The 17,865-nt window shown below is 55.2% G+C and overlaps 4 protein-coding genes across 7 annotated transcripts; 2 read left to right on the forward strand and 2 right to left on the reverse strand.

Annotated features, from left to right (window-relative positions):
• The first annotated feature begins 52 nt into the window (after positions 1 to 52).
• mtif2 (mitochondrial translational initiation factor 2) lies at positions 53 to 6,524 on the forward strand. Of its 3 annotated transcripts, none has more exons than XM_037246706.1 (13): positions 53 to 315; positions 931 to 1,073; positions 1,147 to 1,270; positions 1,462 to 1,618; positions 1,726 to 1,886; positions 2,116 to 2,292; positions 2,481 to 2,745; positions 3,123 to 3,327; positions 3,657 to 3,909; positions 4,890 to 5,030; positions 5,291 to 5,455; positions 5,520 to 5,660; positions 5,855 to 6,524. In XM_037246706.1, the coding sequence occupies exons 2-13, from the start codon at positions 936 to 938 to the stop codon at positions 6,025 to 6,027; spliced, it is 2,100 nt and encodes a 699-aa protein (XP_037102601.1). In that variant the 5' UTR covers positions 53 to 315; positions 931 to 935; the 3' UTR covers positions 6,028 to 6,524. The 3 variants fall into 3 exon arrangements, with proteins under 3 accessions (XP_037102601.1, XP_037102611.1, XP_037102615.1); XM_037246716.1 differs by having other exon boundaries at positions 1,156 to 1,270; XM_037246720.1 differs by lacking the exons at positions 53 to 315; positions 1,147 to 1,270 and having other exon boundaries at positions 924 to 1,073.
• On the reverse strand, positions 5,771 to 9,857 carry sde2 (SDE2 telomere maintenance homolog (S. pombe)). Its single transcript, XM_037246808.1, has 8 exons — positions 9,569 to 9,857; positions 8,209 to 8,329; positions 8,002 to 8,113; positions 7,392 to 7,561; positions 7,236 to 7,320; positions 7,082 to 7,168; positions 6,930 to 7,005; positions 5,771 to 6,213 (listed from the first exon to the last, which is right to left on the reverse strand). The coding sequence occupies exons 1-8, from the start codon at positions 9,683 to 9,685 to the stop codon at positions 6,166 to 6,168; spliced, it is 816 nt and encodes a 271-aa protein (XP_037102703.1). The 5' UTR covers positions 9,686 to 9,857; the 3' UTR covers positions 5,771 to 6,165.
• Positions 9,858 to 9,976: 119 nt separating this feature from the next.
• On the forward strand, positions 9,977 to 10,834 carry mrps28 (mitochondrial ribosomal protein S28). The gene has a single exon (XM_037246819.1). It carries the CDS (start codon positions 10,054 to 10,056, stop codon positions 10,579 to 10,581), a length of 528 nt encoding a protein of 175 aa, XP_037102714.1. The 5' UTR covers positions 9,977 to 10,053; the 3' UTR covers positions 10,582 to 10,834.
• A 613-nt stretch (positions 10,835 to 11,447) lies between these two features.
• LOC119120098 (calpain-2 catalytic subunit-like) lies at positions 11,448 to 17,578 on the reverse strand. Of its 2 annotated transcripts, XM_037246722.1 has the most exons (21): positions 17,202 to 17,578; positions 16,970 to 17,039; positions 15,343 to 15,461; positions 14,914 to 15,047; positions 14,650 to 14,818; positions 14,477 to 14,560; positions 14,330 to 14,415; positions 14,205 to 14,270; positions 13,960 to 14,120; positions 13,724 to 13,893; positions 13,645 to 13,656; positions 13,355 to 13,566; positions 13,164 to 13,200; positions 12,657 to 12,722; positions 12,534 to 12,591; positions 12,399 to 12,463; positions 12,253 to 12,321; positions 12,100 to 12,178; positions 11,820 to 11,936; positions 11,641 to 11,699; positions 11,448 to 11,561 (listed from the first exon to the last, which is right to left on the reverse strand). In XM_037246722.1, the coding sequence occupies exons 1-21, from the start codon at positions 17,436 to 17,438 to the stop codon at positions 11,538 to 11,540; spliced, it is 2,094 nt and encodes a 697-aa protein (XP_037102617.1). In that variant the 5' UTR covers positions 17,439 to 17,578; the 3' UTR covers positions 11,448 to 11,537. The 2 variants fall into 2 exon arrangements, with proteins under 2 accessions (XP_037102617.1, XP_037102616.1); XM_037246721.1 differs by lacking the exons at positions 16,970 to 17,039; positions 17,202 to 17,578 and adding an exon at positions 16,243 to 16,327.
• Positions 17,579 to 17,865: the final 287 nt, after the last annotated feature.

A 17,865-nucleotide genomic window follows, 5' to 3' on the forward strand; every position in this document is an offset into this window, starting at 1 on the left:
GAAATGACGCCATGTCGTCGCCGAATCGTGCGTCGAAGGACTATGCCATCAATTTGTACGGGGCTATTCCGCCTGTCCAAATTCGCAACGGCCTATGCAGTCCACGAGGGAGGGCGGAGCTTTCAGGGCTGCTGCGAAGGACCCAGTCTTCGGACCCAGCCTTCGGATTGGCATTCTGTGAACTTGGGCTCAGCTACAGAACACCCCGTCCGTCACACTTTTTGCCATCTTTCCAGACATTTCTTGACGTGTATTTGTCACTAGTCGATGCGGCGGCGATCAGATTTGCGCCATAAATGGATTAAAAGCGAAAAGGTACGTCCCGTTGGTTTACATGGTCAAGTTGTGCCGTTCACGTGTGTGTATGACCATTTGAGCAAACGGAGCATTATGTCTGCGTACTAAATGAGAGTTCTTAGTGCGTGGACATTTCCAAACATTTTCTTCTGAAGCGCAATCCCGAAACGTGCGATTGTGTGCGTGAGCGTGCTCATGCTCGTGTAGTTACGAATGTATGTGCGTCCACTCGGATGTGGGAGCGGGTGTGTGCACGCGTGCACACTCGCGTCGGGTGAAATCCCAAAAAGAGGCCACTCTGCCCGACCTCTGGATACTTGAAATGATACTCGAAGACGCGATACATTTCACGGAGGACTGCACGATATGGGGCTGTCGCATATTGCAAGAGCCAAAAATTGCGACATCTTTATTATCGAATGAAATAATGACATGTTTTTTTACGTGATGGCCTGAGGCACATCCTATTGCTCCCAGTGCAACGTTTGGCAATGCTCGTGTTTGTTATGCATTTGCCCTTTTGGCATCCAAGCAGATTTCAGCCTCTGCGTGCAGCCACTTGGCCCGGCCGGGCCTTCGGGGGCCACGTTCCCAAGTGACGTTGTCTTTTCTTTCCTCTCGCTCGGCCGTCAGTGACCATGCTGCAGATGATGACGCTGACGTCACGGGCGGCGGCGAGGGCCGGCGTTCGCCGTCCGTCCCGCAGCACTATCCTGCCGCCCTTGCTCTGTCGTCCTGTGTCTGCCGCCGCCGCCCCTCTGCTGGCCTCCAAGCAGGTGAGCGAGTGATTGAGCGAGCGCTCTCCATCTCTGCCGGCATCACCCCTCACCTGTAACAACAATAACCCAGCCCCGGCAGTTCAAAGGTCAGAGGAAGGAGCAGAAGCCAAAGGTGAGCGCCAACAAGCAGGAAGTGGAGATCAGGCAATCCATGACAGTGGAGGCCCTCGCACGAGCCATGAAGAAAGCCCCCGGTAAATTGCGATCAATTGATCAATCTGAAAGGGGAGCGCCAGTTTCGAGGAGGAGCGCGAGCGACCAAGATGATCAAGTTGCGTAGGAGCCGTGGAAATCTCGACACGAGCGAGCGCGCAGCTGCCAATTTGGAAGGACAATTTTGCACCTGCTTGAGTGGACAGTTGCGGCTGCACTGTGCTGTGTGTAGATCACGTGTTGGAGGCGCTGACGGACGCGCCGACGGACGCCGCCTCGGTGCTGGACGAGCGGCAAATCAAGGAAGCGGTGATGCGCTCGGGCATGAAGTTCCGCTGGGAGAAGCTGAGCCAGACGCCGCAGCGCCACAACAGAGACGCCGTGCCCAGGTGAACCAGGCGGTAGCCGTTTGACGATCGCAACGACAACAGTGCGGTGGGGGGGACTGCCCGGGCAGGCCTTCCGCTTTTTTCTCCCCTTGATACTGTGTGCGCAGACCCCCGGCGGATCCCGGCAGGCTGGTGCGGCGCCCCCCGGTGGTCACCATCATGGGCCACGTGGACCACGGAAAGACCACGCTGCTGGACAGCCTGAGGAAAAGCCAGCTGGCGGCGGCCGAGGCCGGCGGCATCACGCAGCGCATCGGCGCCTTCGCAGGTAGCGTCGCCCTTCCCGTTTGCGAGCGACTCCAACGCGAGACGCGACGAGAAGATGATCGCGCAGCCCAAATATTTCATGCAATTGTGCCTGAACAGCACACTGACTCAACGGGACCTTATAGTATATAGAGCCCATTGTGACCAACGTTTGCCGCGATAACTTCGCCGCCGCTGCTGCTTTATCGCCGGTCGTCTCTCTTTGAGCCCGCGCTGTTTTTGAGCCGCAGTGGAGTTGGCGACGGGGGAGAGGATCACCTTCCTGGACACGCCGGGTCACGCCGCCTTCTCAGCCATGAGGGCCCGCGGCGCCGGCGCCACCGACATCGTCATCCTGGTGGTGGCTGCCGACGATGGCGTCATGGACCAGACGGTGGAGTCCATCCGGCACGCCAAGAGGGCGGAAGGTACTGTCCAAACCGTACCAGACTTGACACAGAGTGCTTTCGCTATTATTGCCGTACGTTCACATATGTTGCTTGTGCTGCTCCGCCCACACCTCGCTCATTCTTGCTGTGTGGCGCCGATACTCTTGGTGCGCCTTTTTGCCGCGTGGGTGAACACTTTGCATGTGCGGCTGTCATCTCGCTCGCAGTTCCCATCATCGTGGCGGTCAACAAATGCGACAAGGCTCGTGCCGATCCCCGGCGGGTCACACGAGAACTGCTGGCCCACGAAGTGGTGTGCGAGGACTTTGGGGGCGACGTCCAGGCCGTGCAAGTGTCGGCCCTGAAGGGGCACAACTTGCCGGCGCTGGTCGAGGCCACAGCGGCCCTAGCTGAGATTCTGGAGCTGAAGGCGGAACCCGAAGGCGCTGCCGAGGGCCTGGTGGTGGAGAGCCGCACGGACAAGGGCAAAGGGTGAGGTACCGGCCTTCCCTCATTCGCCACAGCGGGCGGGCGGGGCTCGCCAACCTCGGCTTCTCAAAAAGAGCCTTTTCGCTGGACCGGGCAAAAAAAGCGGCAAAAACACCCAGGGAGGGCGTCCGCGTGCGCCTCAGCTCTCAAAATACCATCGGTCCTGGTTCGGAACATTTGGCTTTGCCGCGTCCGCTGCAAATAGCGAGGCGGGTTTCCTCCTTAGCCCCCGGACGTCCATGTCGGGCCTCCCTTTGTAAAAGGAAGGGAGAGGTCTTTGTTTGAAAGCCACAGGTTGCAGACCCCCCCCCTTTTGTCTGTCTCTGTGTGTGTGTGTGTGTGCTCGGCGACTTGACCTGCCGGTGCTTGTCGCCCCTCAGTCCCGTGACCACCATGCTGGTCCAGCGGGGGGCACTGCGGCGAGGCTGTGTGCTGGTGGCGGGCAAGACCTGGGCCAAGGTGCGCCACCTGTGGGACGAGCACGGCTGCGCGGTGGAGGAGGCGGGGCCCGGCGTAGCGGTGGAGGTGGCGGGCTGGAAGGATGTGCCCTCTGCCGGCGACGTGGTCCTGGAGGTGGAGTCGGAGGTAGGCGTTCATTTGGCGTCCACTCCTTTCAACTACGACGCCTCATATAGTGAAAGAGCGGAGCGTTATTTCAAGTGCGCAAATGTGATTCGCTCACTATTCAGTTCCCGGTTTGGTCCACATGTCGCGCATGAGAAAATCGGCTAAATGGTCGATTGTTGTTGTCTGACGTCAAAGCCGTCGCTTGCTTGTTTGTTTGTTTGCATACGCTGCGAAGCGCCGGCTTCGACGTTAGCGTGGATGTTGAGGTCATTCCAAACCTTCGAATAGCGATGCGGCCTAGCAAACGACGCTATGCCAAACTGACGGCGGACACTTTGTGTCAGCAGCGGCGAGCCAAGGAGGTGGTGACGTGGCGGAGTCAGGAGGAGGAGCTGGAGCGGCAGGGGGCGGAGCAAAGCGCCGTGGAGGCCAAGCGGCGGGAGCACGACGACACCTACAGGAAGGAGAGGGCGGAGTTGGCGCATCTCGGTTGGCGGCAGAGGAAGTCGCTGCTCTACCGCAGCAACAAGAGCAAGTTTTCCAACAGGCCCGGCGAGAAAACGGCACCAGTGCACGTGGGCCTCCCGCTGGTCATCAAAGGTAGGCGCCGCGCCCCTGGCTGGCTGGCTGACACGCCCGCCAAAAGGAATTTGAAATTGAAAGTGGCACTACTCCAACTCAGAGCAGGTGTGGCTGCACAATTTGCCATCATGGGCCTTTTTGAAACGGCTTCTGCTGTGGTTGCGTGCAATTAATGGCTAATTCCATCCATCCATCCATTTTCTGAACCGCTTAGTCCCCACGGGGGTCGCGGGAGTGCTGGAGCCTATCCCAGCCGTCAACGGGCAGTAGGCGGGGGACACCCTGAACCGGTTGCCAGCCGATCGCAGGGCTAATTCTCCCTGAAAAACAACCCTCTCGATTCGATAAGAACGCGCATTCAAGTGCTTTGTCCGTCCCACTATGGCTACAGTAGGTGAATGCAAATCACATCCATTGAACGCAGTGTCATGGCGGCGCCCGTCAAAGTGCACGCACGACGAAGAAAGGACAGGCCAACTAGCACCAGCGCGCAGATAAGTGCACCGTTCTTGCTTGTGCTTCTCCCCTACCTACGAAAAAGGACGTGTGAGCATTCGCTCATTGTTATTTAAGGCGCGAGGCAAACTTAAAGGGAGCTGTCAATCAAACGGCGCGAGCCAAACAGGCTGCAGACGGCAACTCCATAACGGACAATATTAGCGTATTAACAATAAAGTGTACTCACTCAGTGTCAAAGATGCATACGGTCACGTCGAACTCCCATCCGAACATGAGTCCGCCACAAGTTGTAAATCACTGAAATGCGAGGCAATTCTCGCGAGAATGACATGGCATGGTGACGTCACTTTGAGCACGCCATAGACACGTCGCAATACGACGGTAATCAACACAACATTCATCACCCTATCACGGAAATCACCCTAAAAAAAATCACACAAAAAACACGCAGAAAAATAAAAGAAACGTTAACAAAAAAAAATCACAGAAAAAGTGGCAGAAATTTTCATGTTTCTGTCCGTATGCCCTGCCCCCGCCAGCTGATGCAGACGGCTCCTTGGAGGCCATCTTGAGCATCCTGGACACCTACGACGCCGACCATCAGTGCCGCCTGGACGTGGTGCACTTTGGCATCGGCGACGTCTCCGAAAACGACCTCAACATGGCGGAAACCTTTGGAGGTAGCCAAAGCGGACGTGTGCGTCGTAGCGCCACGCCAGACCTCACGTCTGCCCGAGGCACCGCGGCGAGCGAATGCCTTTGAGAGGCCGGTCCGGCCAATGACAATGTCGTCGCTTAGCTATCGTGTCATACTGTTCTGCGACACAAAGGCAAAACTCGTAACGTCGCTCTGCGGCGACAGCAGAGTTGCGTGACATCATATTTGATGTGGGTGACGGCGGAAAAGGTAGTCACCGGGCGTCGCCCTCTCCGCCCCCAGGCAGCGTGTACGGCTTCAACGTGGCGGCGAGCAAGGCCATCCAGCAAACAGCGTCGCACCGCAACATCCCCGTCAGGCTTCACGACATCATCTACAAAATGGTGGACGAGCTCAAGGCCGAGCTCGGCGATAAGCTACCGCCGCTGCTCACTTGCCAGATCCTGGGTGAGTCGCCACGGCCGGCGTGCGTGACTGCTTCCGTCCCCTGATCATTTGCTTCCGCCTTCAGGCGAGGCCACGGTCCTGGCCGTCTTTGACGTGACGGCGGGTAAAAGGAAGATGGCGGTGGCCGGCTGCCGCGTTGTCAAGGGTCAGCTGGAGCGCAAGATGAAGTTTCGACTGATTCGCGACGGCGAGACGCTGTGGGAGGGTAAGCGCTTGGTCTTTGATTTTCTGCATCTCTCACCTTTTGTGCATGGCGCGCGTCTGGTAAGACGTGTCCAAATTAATCTCCAAAGAGGAATTGAGCCAGAAAGCTGGTCTGGTCTGGTCTGGCCTGGCTTCCTTTTATTGAATGCAGTCAAGTCAAGATTGCGTTGCGTGTGTGCGTGCGTGCGCCTTTAGGAGGCCTGCTGGCGTTGAAGCATCACAAGGAGGACGTCAACACGGCCAAGGCGGGTGGCGAGTGCGGCCTGTCGGCCGACGGGAACATCACCTTCCTGCCCGGCGACGTGGTCCAGTGCTTCCGAGAAGCGGAGGAGCCGCAGGTCAGCGCCTGGGAGCCCCCTGGATTCTGAGGACCTCCAAAAACAAAGACGCCAGTTGAAAAAGACAAAAAGGAAAAAAAGCAAGTTGAAAGATGCCAGTTGAAAAAGACAAAAAGGAAAAAAAGGAAGTTGGCAGCCGCCGCTGCTGCTGCTTTGGCGCTTCCCCATTCAGACGGACGCCACCGCTTCGCCGAGAGCATCTCCCGCCTGGGCGTGCTGTGGAACACAGAGTACAGCTTTCAATTTCTGGAGTTGCGGGAGATTTATTTTGTTTTGTTTTTTAAAAGGACTGCTATGCACTGGGGCAATAAGAGAAGGAACACTTTGTGGGTGGATTGATTTGAATGAGCTTTGTGGGTGGCAGCAAATGCAATGGCTGCTCCTGAAGTCAAATGAATCAAATGGGCTCACTCGCCAGTCCATCTCTCGGCCACAAGTCCGTGCCGAATGGTCCCTCGCGGATAATCGGGCCGTCGAGACCAACGCGCGGCTGCAAGCGCAATGTGAATACAGAATATTGACATCTTTGAATTGTCATGGCGCCTTCTATACATCCAGATTGGGAATCAAAAGACATCGCCGAGGCTACGCAATTCAGCCATCGAATTGACAACTTGTTGGCCAAAGCAGGAATTGAAAATTTCTGCTTGAGCCACTCACTGTTTTCCTTTCAAAACCATACGTTAGGAAACGGAAGTGCTGTTGGGAGGATTTTGGGGTGAGTGAGTGAGTGAGTGAGTGAGTGAGTGAGTGAGTGAGTGAGTGAGTGAGTGAGTGAGTGAGTGAGTGAGTGAGTGAGTGAGTGAGTGAGTGAGTGAGTGAGTGAGTGAGTGAGTGAGTCTGCACGCACGCACGCAGGTCCCTCATTGGTTAATTGGCTGTGGATTAACACCACGGAGAGTCGGCTCCTCGCCAATGGCAGCAGCGGTTACCTGCGGGCCAGGTGAGCATTTGGCGGCCATGCCCCTTTTCCCCTCAGGGGGTGCCGTCTCCTCCACCTCCGGCGTCCTGAGCACAAAATGTTTGCTCGTCGACGTCACCAAAACCGTTGCCACAATCCAAACCAAATGAGCCGCGGTCCTACCCCTCGCCGGTGGTCGCAGGCTCCGCCCCCTCCTCGTCCGTAGACTCGACATGCTCCTCCTCCGAGCTCAGATCATCCAAGCCGGTCCTGTTGCCGTGACAACAGCCAGACATCAGCGCATTTTTCCTCTGCACGTCCTTGCGACGGCGCTCACCAAAAACACGCCGCCGTCTTCTTCTTCTTAGTTGGAGGATGGTTGTGGGCGGGGCCTGCTCGCTTGGAGGCTGTCGCTTGCAGACCTGGCCAAAATAGACAATGTGGTTTGTTTGCGGATTTTGCGCGCCATATCTCAAGCAAGCTGGCGTGAAACCTTTGAGCACGGAGTCCTCCAGCCTCTCGGCCAGGCTGTGGCACTGGCGCTGGTAGGCGGGGTCGCTGAACTGATGCGCAGGCTCGGCCGTTTTCCTCTGCAGACGCTCGGCGCGCTGCCGCTCCTTCTCGGCCTCGCGCTCCGCTTGCTGCTTGAGCCACTCGCCCATCCTGCCGAACATTAACGAGTCAGACGGGACCGTCGAAAGGTACGAGTCGGTTGCCAGCACGTAGCACTAAGGCACTTTTGTTGAGAAGAGGTTCCTCGCAGCTAGCAAAGCTTTTTTTCCTCCATCGAGTCAGCAGATGAGAACCCATTTGCTGTGCTGCTTCCTGCGATTGGCAAAATATTCAAGCAAGGCCATTAAACATCATGTCGTAGCTTGCGCCCCAACTTTGACGCGACTTCAAGTGTTGGGGATGCCGCTACCAAATAGTTCTGGAGTCTCATCAAGCATTGCATCAGACTGGAAAAGGGAGGCTTCCAAGAGGCTGTGACCGTTGGACGCGCGTCCCAGTTAAAACATCACCGGACGACTCGGATTCCAAAGCGCTCGCTCACCGAGTCCATTGACGACCCATTTGTTGAATGAGCACATTTTATCACTCACTCTTTCTCGTGGTTGACGTCTCGCAGGCGGCGGCCGCTCAGGTCTCGACAGGCCTCGCGATTGGTCGTCTTCTCGATCTGAGCGCCGAGTGCTCGCAGCATGGAGCCAAAGCCTGCCGGGAGCGGAGAGGTCAGAGGTCGGGTCAGAGGTCGGGTGGCTAAGCATCACCCGGCATCCGTCCGCCCGCCCCAAACCCCGCTCGCTCACCTCCTTTGCCTCCAGGGAGGCGGGGCACCAGCCGATAGACGGCGCCGCCCCGCAAACGCTCGTCCGGCCGGGTCACGCGGCCGTCTCTGCTGACGTAGAAGTCGAGCGGCGATGACGGAGCCTGAAAGTCACAGCACCTCTTCAATATCAACGTTAGCACGACGGATCGGGCAGGGCATCGTTGAAGACGCCCGTGACGTTTCGCACGGTGGGACTCGAAATGAGATGACCACATTGTGCATAAGAGCGCGTTAGCGGGCGTTAGCTCTGCTCGGCTAGGCTGCGCAATTTTGTTGCCATTTAATGGGGCCTCACTAACTCCCGAGCCCGAAATATTATCAGTGACCCATCACACCCCCACCATGGACTGTTCTCCCTGCTGCCCTCTGGGAAGAGGTTTCGCAGCATCCGCTGCAGGTCCACCAGGTTCTGCAATAGTTTTTTCCCTGCTGTCGTCAGACTGTTGAACATTCAAACGTAGCATTCCTCTGCACACTTGTAAATACTGCTTTTGTCTCCTGCACTGTTCACATACTTTATCACTGCTGCACTTTGTACTTTATAATTATCTTATTTCATATTTTTATATAGAATGTCACTTTTTTTTTTAACCAGCCGAAATACCTCTACATTGCTGAAAGCCGTATGCAACGAAATTTCGTTTTGTACACACCTAGTGTTGACAAAATGACAATAAAGTTCTGTCTAAGTCTCTAAGTCTAACAGCTTGAAAAATCTGACAAAAGTCACATTTTTGTAGTTGTGTCTGTGAACTTCCAAAGGTTTGGTGTTGTTTTGGTACGTTGGTTATCTCGATCTCGTGGCCGCACAAGTAGTATTTCAAAAACGCACTCAACCGGATTCGCGGCCAATAACGTAGGGGGATTTCATTAGTATGTCAGCTGTGGGGCCCTGAAGACTCTCATGCGATTAAGGCCTACAGAAATCAATTCCACAAAACTGTTCCGAGCTTCTGGATCATGGCCTCAAAAGTATTTGGGGGGGTGGCTCATTTAATACACGTTATACCTATTGTTGCCATGTAGATACTTGTGGAAACAAGCGTATGTTCGAAGGCAAGCTCACTTGCAGCCACAAATTCACATTTCCTGCCGATTTTGATCAGCTGTTATATTTTCGTGGCCATAAAATAACATTTTGGGCACGCATTACGCCAAATTAGTTGCGAAGATACATTTACGTCGATGGAACGTCAAACTGTCAAGTCTAAATATTACATATAGTGTGTACGTTTGCGAGACGATTCCAAAGAATTTGAGAGTACGCTCAAGTGTTAATATGCTAACTGTTGGCTTAGCACAGCAGCTTAAAGTCAGTAGATTTCGCCGTCCAAACTCACCCATTGTTGGACAAACCGCTCCAGAACATCTCCAACCGACGAACCTTGTGGGAAAACACACGGGGAAAAGCGCAAGCGGCCCGGGCCGCAAACAAAAACCTCCGTGGTCGTTTCCATGTTAACGTCACTCGGTGTTAGCCTAGCTTCTGTTTCCGCTTCTTCTTAGTTTCCGTCTTCTTCTTCTTCTTCTTCCTACAGTCGATTGGCTAACAAATTTGGGCCCTTTACCGCCACCATCTGAACTGGATCACTTATGCTAGTCACCTTTCAAAACATCCCATCCATTCATCCAGCCAGCCAGCCAAGCCACCCACCGCCTTTGGCCATAGAGCGCAAATATTTCCTGATGCTTTTTTTTATTTTTATTTTTTTTTTTACAAAACAAACCAAAATAATGTCAGCAAAAAAAATGTTTCTTTGATTGAGCATCCAGCAAGCGCACGCATCCTGTCTCCGCTGAGGAGCGCTAATGAGCGAGTGACAAAATGTCGGTCGTGTGGAAGGTCGCCCTCGTCGGCCGCCGTGCGCTTGCCCTGGTTCCGGCGGTCCCGCAGCGAAGCCCCTTCTGCTCTGGTTCCGGAACCTCCTCCGACAAGCCCAAGTCGGGCTTCGCGGCCGCCTTCACCTCCCAGTCGGAGCTCCGTCACCGCGAACCCTCTGCCGGAGCGTCGTCGGTCCGGGAAGAAGAGTCCACCACGTTCGCTGAGCTCCTTCGCCGCAGCCCTCTGGTCCAGATGGGACCGGGTAAAGACAAGACGGTGGTCGGGAAGATATTGCACGTCGTCGGCGACGACCTGTACGTCGACTTCGGCTCCAAGTTTCACGCCGTGTGTCGACGTCCGGCGTCCGGCGACAAGCTACAGAGGGGCGCCAGGGTTCGCCTGAGGCTCCACGACGCCGAGCTCACCGGACGCTTCCTCGGGGCTGACGCCGACGTCACCCTGCTGGAGGCACACGCCACCCTTCTCGGAGCCCTGGACACCGCCGGCAGGGACGGACCGAGCCGCTCCTGAACCGGCCGGCGTTGGAACGTCCACGCGTGGCGATCACTTTCTTGACTCAGCATGTCGTTGGCCAAGCTAGGCTAATGCTAACAGAGCTGATCACATGGATCTAGTACAAAAGCGATGCTCGAAGCTTTTGCTGCGTTCGATGCGAATGTCAACAACAAAGATGGCTGATCCCGACAGACTGTTTGTTCTTCCCATTTTGGCAAGGCTTTCCTTCATTTTGTTTTCATAAATAAAGGCATGTATCTTCAAAGTATTTCCTACATTTCACCAACTAACTTCATGCAGGTGGATAGCGGCATGTGTTCACGCAGTCAGTACAAATCAGGCTAAATGGATCGCTAAATGCATGTCATGGGTAAAAATAAGAAACAAATCAAGGATGTCAGGAAAGTCCGACTTGCCACTTTCATGCAGCAGTGCATGTGCTAAAGTGAAGCTATCGGCAGCCATCTTGCGTTGCCAACCGCTAAACGCGCCCAATCCGATCATGTTCATTTCCCCGCGGTGTTTTCAGTTCACATCACTGTATTTTCTGTCTTCACTTCACTTGACCGCCCATCCTTGTGCAAATTCACGAGGCCTTCGAACCCAGTCGTTCGCGCTAACCTTCGTCTCCATGGAGACGTTGAGCGAAGGTTGCATTGGTGCATAGCCTGCCTATGTTACTCTTGTCTCGGGAGTGTAGATGAAAAATAGCCTTATAGCAAATCCTGTCGTACTTACAGAAACGCTTATGAATATGTACTGTCCGTGATGGGGAGAGAGACAGACAGACAGAGAGAGAGAAAGATGCTAAGCCAAGAGATCTTCATGAGCTCGGCCAGTGTTAAGTCTCCATGCTAACGTCGCCATTTGAGGCCTCAACGGTATGGAATGTTCTACAGCCTTTATTTGTTGAAATGTTTCGCAAAGGCAAATTAAGTGAAGTTGTTTACTGGGTCGGGGTTGAAGGGCATTCAGATCATGGAGAAGTTTAACCACTAAGGAGAGAAAAACAACATGATGTTACGACAACACTTCCAACACACACAAGTTTGATTCATTGAGATGAACTTTGACCTCATTGAAGTTGAGCTGGATGGATCCGGAGTCATTCGGGTCAAACTTCTTGAAAATTCCTAAGCACACAAAACACAATTTGATACATTTTGGACTCGTGTTTTTCACTTCGCTTAGCAGTTGCAAAGTTTCGTACTGAGCTTAGCGCTTGCTAATTAGCGGAAGTGCGATTAGCTTACGGAACATGATCTCCAGCCTCATCAGGCAGCCCACAAAGTTGTCAAAGTCCAGCGTCAAGTCTGGCTCAGCGTAGCGGGCAACCAACAGCTGGTAGATGGCGTTGTTCAGGGTGAAACCTAGCAAACAAAACACTTTTGAGCCAACAAAGCCAAGGGGAAGACTGATTGATTCTCTTTGGAGCAGAATCAAAACCATTCCATGTTGGAACAGCACTAATGATGCCACTGATCTTGGAAGATGACATGGCTCTGCAGACTCCTTTAGCGTGCCGGGACTGACCGGCGTCTTTGAAGGCGACTCTCATCTCGGGTGTGCTCATCGTGCCGGAGCTGTCCGTGTCGTTCTTCTTGTAGATGGACTGTCAGAGAGCGAGAGAAGGTGAGGAGGTGACACGGAGCACACGTGTCCGCAGGTTCAAAGTTGCCCTCCTACCAGGTAGCGCTGCACTTTTTTCCACAAGGTGGCAAACTCTGACAGACCCAACTTCCCGTTGCTGCTCTCCTGCTACAGTGTCAAGAATCACGCCGCGCGTCTTATTCGACCGCGGTTAGGATATGCGCCGCGCCGAGGAAGGATACGTCCATGAGGTTAACCATGACTCTGCACGTCTCCATGCTGAAGCCGCTCGTCTTGATGTCACTTCCTGTTTGTGGAGAGACCATGAAACGTTTGCCGTCTCTTTGCCGTCCGTCCGACTGAGTCTGGAAACTCACGCTTGGCGACGATCTTGTTCATGATGGTCCGCAGTTCCGCCGCGGAGATCTCCATGTCCTGAAGCGGCGCACGTGTTAGCTTTTCCGCAACTGTTAGCATGTGAGCCCGAGCGAGCGACGTACCGGTCCCGCCAGCTTGGCGAACAGGCCTCGGAAAGCCGCGTCCACCTCCTCCTCCGGAACGGTTTCCTGTCGAGGCAAAGTCGCGGTAGCCAAAGTCTACGGAGCACATTCTTGTCATTTCCGTACGGTCGCTGTCGGGCGGAAGGCCGGCCGGGCGGAAGGCCGGCCGGCACTGTCAAATTTGGTCAATTTAGCATCATTTTATGGTTCTGCCTCCAGTTAAATAGGGAATCTCTCGAGTGCGCCAAACGTTTGACTTTAGTTTGTCACAAAGGCGAGATATTACGCAAAAGAATGATCATTTCTACGTCCTTGCGCTGACAAACGACACTTAAGGATTGTAGTTAAGGTTTAAGTCGAGTGACCGTGAGTCTTTTGTCTACCACTAGGAGGAGCCCAAGTCGCTCTAGTCATAGCCGCCAGAGTGAGGTGTCACGCTTGAAATTTTCGGACATTTTGCGAGAAGTGTGCCCAACAGAGACCGCTTCATGATATTTCTTGACTCACATCATCAAGGTCTGCGCTGACCGGGTCGTCAAAGGGCCTGAAAATATCAAGCACGCACGCACGCACGCAGATGAGTGAAAACAAGGGCAGCCTTGTTGGGCCGCGTCGACATGTTGTTTGCCGCCTGCAAACAGACTGGAGTCCCTGCCGCTCGGCGGACAGACAGCGGCGCCTTTGACGCGCGCGCTTACACGGTCTGGCTTTGTTTCTCGGAGAAGACGCGGATGCAGAAGTCGCCGTCGAGGTGGGGCTCGAAGGTGGAGGGCACCACCAGGTACTCGCCGGGCGGCAGCTTGAACCTGGTGCTGACCTCGCGCAGGTTGATGAAGGTCTCCGAGCGAGCCGTCTGAGCGTTCGTCAGGAAGAAGTTCTTGTCCAGGTGCACTTGCTGCTGGCCGTGGAACTGGGGCGCAAACGGCTCCGTTACCGAGGCACGCGACTCGCTCCCTTTCAATCCGGCCAGCGTGCGTGCGCTGCTCACCTGTCTGGGAAGCTGAAACACAACACGCATACGTTTAGCGACGGTAAAAAGGCTCCCCGCCAGGGGGGTGGCGGCTCACCTCGTAGATGGCGAATCCGATGGTGTGCATGTCCTCGCCCTGCTTCCTGAGCTTTCTTCGGTTCTTCTGGATCAAGCCCAACACAAAGCTGCATCCCACCTCGCCGTCGTCCGGGTCGTCATCCTCGGGGTCCAACTTGATGACAAACTGCGGGTTCATCCAGAAGGTGTCTGCGAGCGCGCAGGCCGTCGCGTCACCGATGAATGAAGCTAAGCTAGCGCGCTAGGTCAACTCACAGGCGTGGTTCCTGCAGCCGCCGGCCGTGGAGCCGCGCCGCCACGAGCCGTCGAACTTGTTGACGCTCCAGTGCTTCACCGAGTCGTCCGAGATGGTGTCGGGGGTCAAAGTGCACACCTCCACGCGGGAGTAGTGACGCAGGAAGTCTCGGTACGACATCCTTGGACAAACGTAAAAGAGAGCGCTCACTCCGGGCGCACGTCCAAGACGCTGTGCGTTGGGAGATTGGGCCGCTATTGCTCACCAGAATTCTCCGTCCTCGGCGTTGGCATGGGGACAGTCTCCCTGCACTGAGTCCCACTCGGACGACCTGCGGGAAGAGGGTGAGCTGTCACGCGCGCCGCCGCCGTGGCGTGGCTGCAGTCGTACCCGTCACTCCAGGCGCCGGTCCACTCCACTTGACCCCACGGGTTCCTGACACGGACGAGCTTCTCCTGACGCCCTCGGTAGTTGACCTGCCCACAAAGGAGAGTTCACCCAAGTGCGGCTGCGCCCGGACGGGACAGCGCGTCTGACCTCCACGGCACCCGTCAGGGAGTAGGCGTGACCTTTGACCAGCTTCTGACGCGTCACCGCCTCCGAGTCAGCCGCGCTGGTGATCTGATGGCACACACGTGCACACACGCCTGTCATCATGCGGCCGGCCAGCCCCGCCCTCGGACCGTGCGGCGTGACCGCCAGTTACTGACGTCAATGGAGCAGCCCAGGAGGGCCCCCGCTTCCAAGGCCTTTTGCAGGATTTCAAAGAGGTCGGCGGGGGCTCGTTGGAGGTCGAAGTTCTCGGCGATGCCCCCGGTGAAGTCCTCGAAGCCCTCCGTGGTGGAGCCCCCCGACAGGGCCTCGTAGCAGCCGTTCACCCTGCGCGCGCACGCGCGCACACACACACACACACACACGGATGCTAGGACGCTCTGAGGCAGCTGGGGGGCGAACACCCTCGGGCGGAGTCTCACTTGGCGTAGGCCTTCTCTAGAAGAGCGCTCCAAAACTCACGACCCTCCGCCGAGTGCACGAACAGAAGCTCGCCGTCTTTCACGGGAAGGCGGTCGTCGATCACCACGTCCACCCACTCGCCAAACTGCCAAAACTAGGCGCACGCGAGCAGGAATAAGTACATGCGTGCAAAACTCTCTCTGCGTTTTAAATGCATTGCTGTCATTTTGTGGAGTGGGAGTGCAATCGCAGGGCAACTAAATTGCACACCAATGACGAGTGTGAGTGTACAAAAGTGTGTGTTGAGTACAAGTTTTGTTGAGTGATGACAACGTTGGCACGAGTCTTCCAAGTGACATTTTCAGCAAATACGGACGAGGGTGTCTTTCAACGCAGCGCAGCGCAAATAGACGGAGAAGAGGCGGGCGGGCGAGGCTGTGACTTCTGACCTGGAAATGAAAGATCCCGGCATAGTTGTCGTGAAAGCTTTGGTCGTCGGGAACGACGCGAGCCATCACATACTCGTTGAGGGTCAGCGACGCGATGGCCGCCAACAGCCAACAGTCACCTGCGTTGCCACGACAACAGTTAGACACGCCCACAAAATCACCAATCACTTCTTGTCAATCACCAGTCAATATTTGGACTCGCCAAATACGAGGGACGTCCGTGGCCGATGCGTCCAAAGCTAACCCGAGCGAAGCGTTGAAGGGTGCCGAGTGTAGGCGAGGGATGCCGAGCGTGCGGGTGCGTGCGTGCGTGCGTGCGTGGGGAAACGGCGGCGCACTTTAATTCAAACATTGTGACCACCGGCATTACTCATTCCATGATTATTTTAGCTTGAATTTTGCTCCTTGATTTTTTGACTTGGAGGTCCCCTTGAATGCGGTAGCATGGGCGCTTAAAACATATCAAAGATCACCCAGAATAGGAACAATCTTATTGATTGAATCTTTTTTTTTTTTTTTTTTGGGGGGGGGGGGGGGGGGGCGCATCAAAAGCAGGGGTGCTCTGTGACCATAGTAGAGTCCGCTTTCTTCTACTTGCGAGCCATCCGGTCAGTTCATTCGAGGCCAAGTGGTGACCATGGCCCGAGAGCAAAGCTAGAAACGCTCTGGGTCCCTCTTGAAAATCAGATGCTGCATCTCAATCTTAAGAAATAAATGGATTTTTCTTTTTCCTCGGCGCGGGCGTCAAGAGTCCCGACTCGATTTGTCATCCGGGAAGCCTCATCTGCTTGCTCCATTGGCAAATGAGACAGGCCCTCGACCTGCATCTGGAAGGATGATTGACAGGAAGTGTGCACACATTCTGATGCGCAGCTACGAGCTTGGACAAGCATGCCTCACCAGAGGGGTGTCCAACTTCCACTTCCTCTTTCCAACTCACACACATGTATACGATTGGCATCTTTAACATACAGCACAGCACGAGAGCTGCAACAACACTATTTTGTGTGTTGCAGTTCCACTGGGCCAAACATTCCTCCGCAGACCTCAACACGCACGCACGCACGCACACGAAAAAAAGCTGCCGGCAGAAAAAATTTCCAACATGTGAAAACAAAGACTGAGTCACGCAGCTGGTGACTCATCAGGCACAAACACACACCAAGGGTGAGGGAGGGTGTGTCTGGCCGCCTGTTTGTGCGTGTGCGGGTGCGTGCCAACAGCGCAAGTGAAGGAAGGAAGGAAGGAAGGACGATTGGAGAATGTCGAGTGCTGACATACTGAAGGTTTGGACAGAGTGAGGTATACATCCAGACGAACATCCAGACGAACATCCAAACCACAGACCATGCAACACCGCCTCATATGCCCCCTGCTGGAACATCCCTGCACAGCGTTGGACTGAGCAGAGTTTTATGAGAAGGGACAGAAATGTGTTCAGCTATGGCTGAACCACATCGAGCCAAGATTTGTAACTAACTGCCTTGTAGACACGATAAGAAGAATCCAAACGATTACAAATCATTTTCAAACCGTCGCACCACTTGGCAAGCAAGCAAGCAAGCAAGCAAGCAAGCAAGCAGACAGGCTGAATAACGTGCGGAAGGAGAGGGAAGCGCGGACGTACCGAGCGCCCCCTGGCAGATGTCGGTCCTGGTGGCTCCGCCCACGATGAATTCAGGTGAGGACACCAGCTCCTGATTGGACACAACACAAACGAACGGGCTCAATCGCATCCAAATCGTCGTCCTTCCAGTTTTATTGCTGATAAGGGACCGACCGCGTCCTCCCCTCCCGTGCCCTGCCCTGCCCAGCCCAGCCCACGGTCACTCGTGGGGCGAGCGACGTCACAGACGTACCGTGGGCCTCTTCCAGGTGACCCCGCGGGTCTTGGAAGAGTTGCGTCCGAGCTCTTTGAAGCCGAGCGCTTCGGGGGCGGCCGGGAAGGTGGGGTCGCAGAACAGCCTGCCGCTGCTCAGGCACTGGGCCCGCAGGGCGCCGAAGCTCTGGTTGAGGAAGGGGACGGCCCGCTGATTGGAGCCGAAGCCCGCCGCCATGGCGCGCTTCTTGGCCAGGGTGGACGCCACGCCGGACATGGCGACGAGTGCGAACGAACGAGCGAGCAAGGGAAAAAAAAAAAGTTCGGCTGCTTCGCTCAACTTTCCGCCCGCCTGCGTGAGTGCGAAGAAAAAGTTGTCCGTCTGGAGTTCTGCTCCGCGTGACGTCACCGCAGGCCAAATAAACCCACGCCCTGCCGAAGGGGCGGGGCCGGGCCAGGCTGGGAAGGCGTCGTGTGCTTCCGCAAACTCGGAAATTGATTCCAGCTTGGATGAAGGGAAGAAAAGGCCGTGCGCCTGTCCCTTGCCTTGGCGTGAGTGAGTGAGTCACGCGTTCTTTTCGCCATCTTTTTGCAACAAAGTGTGAAAAATAAACGTAAAGCAAATTGCTCTTTTCAGTCAAAACGAGAAAACAGCGACGCGACACGCTCACCACAAAAGTAAATTGAAACAAGAGAGCCCCAAA

Source organism: Syngnathus acus, chromosome 1, assembly GCF_901709675.1.
Source record: "Syngnathus acus chromosome 1, fSynAcu1.2, whole genome shotgun sequence".
Classification (NCBI taxonomy): domain Eukaryota; kingdom Metazoa; phylum Chordata; class Actinopteri; order Syngnathiformes; family Syngnathidae; genus Syngnathus; species Syngnathus acus.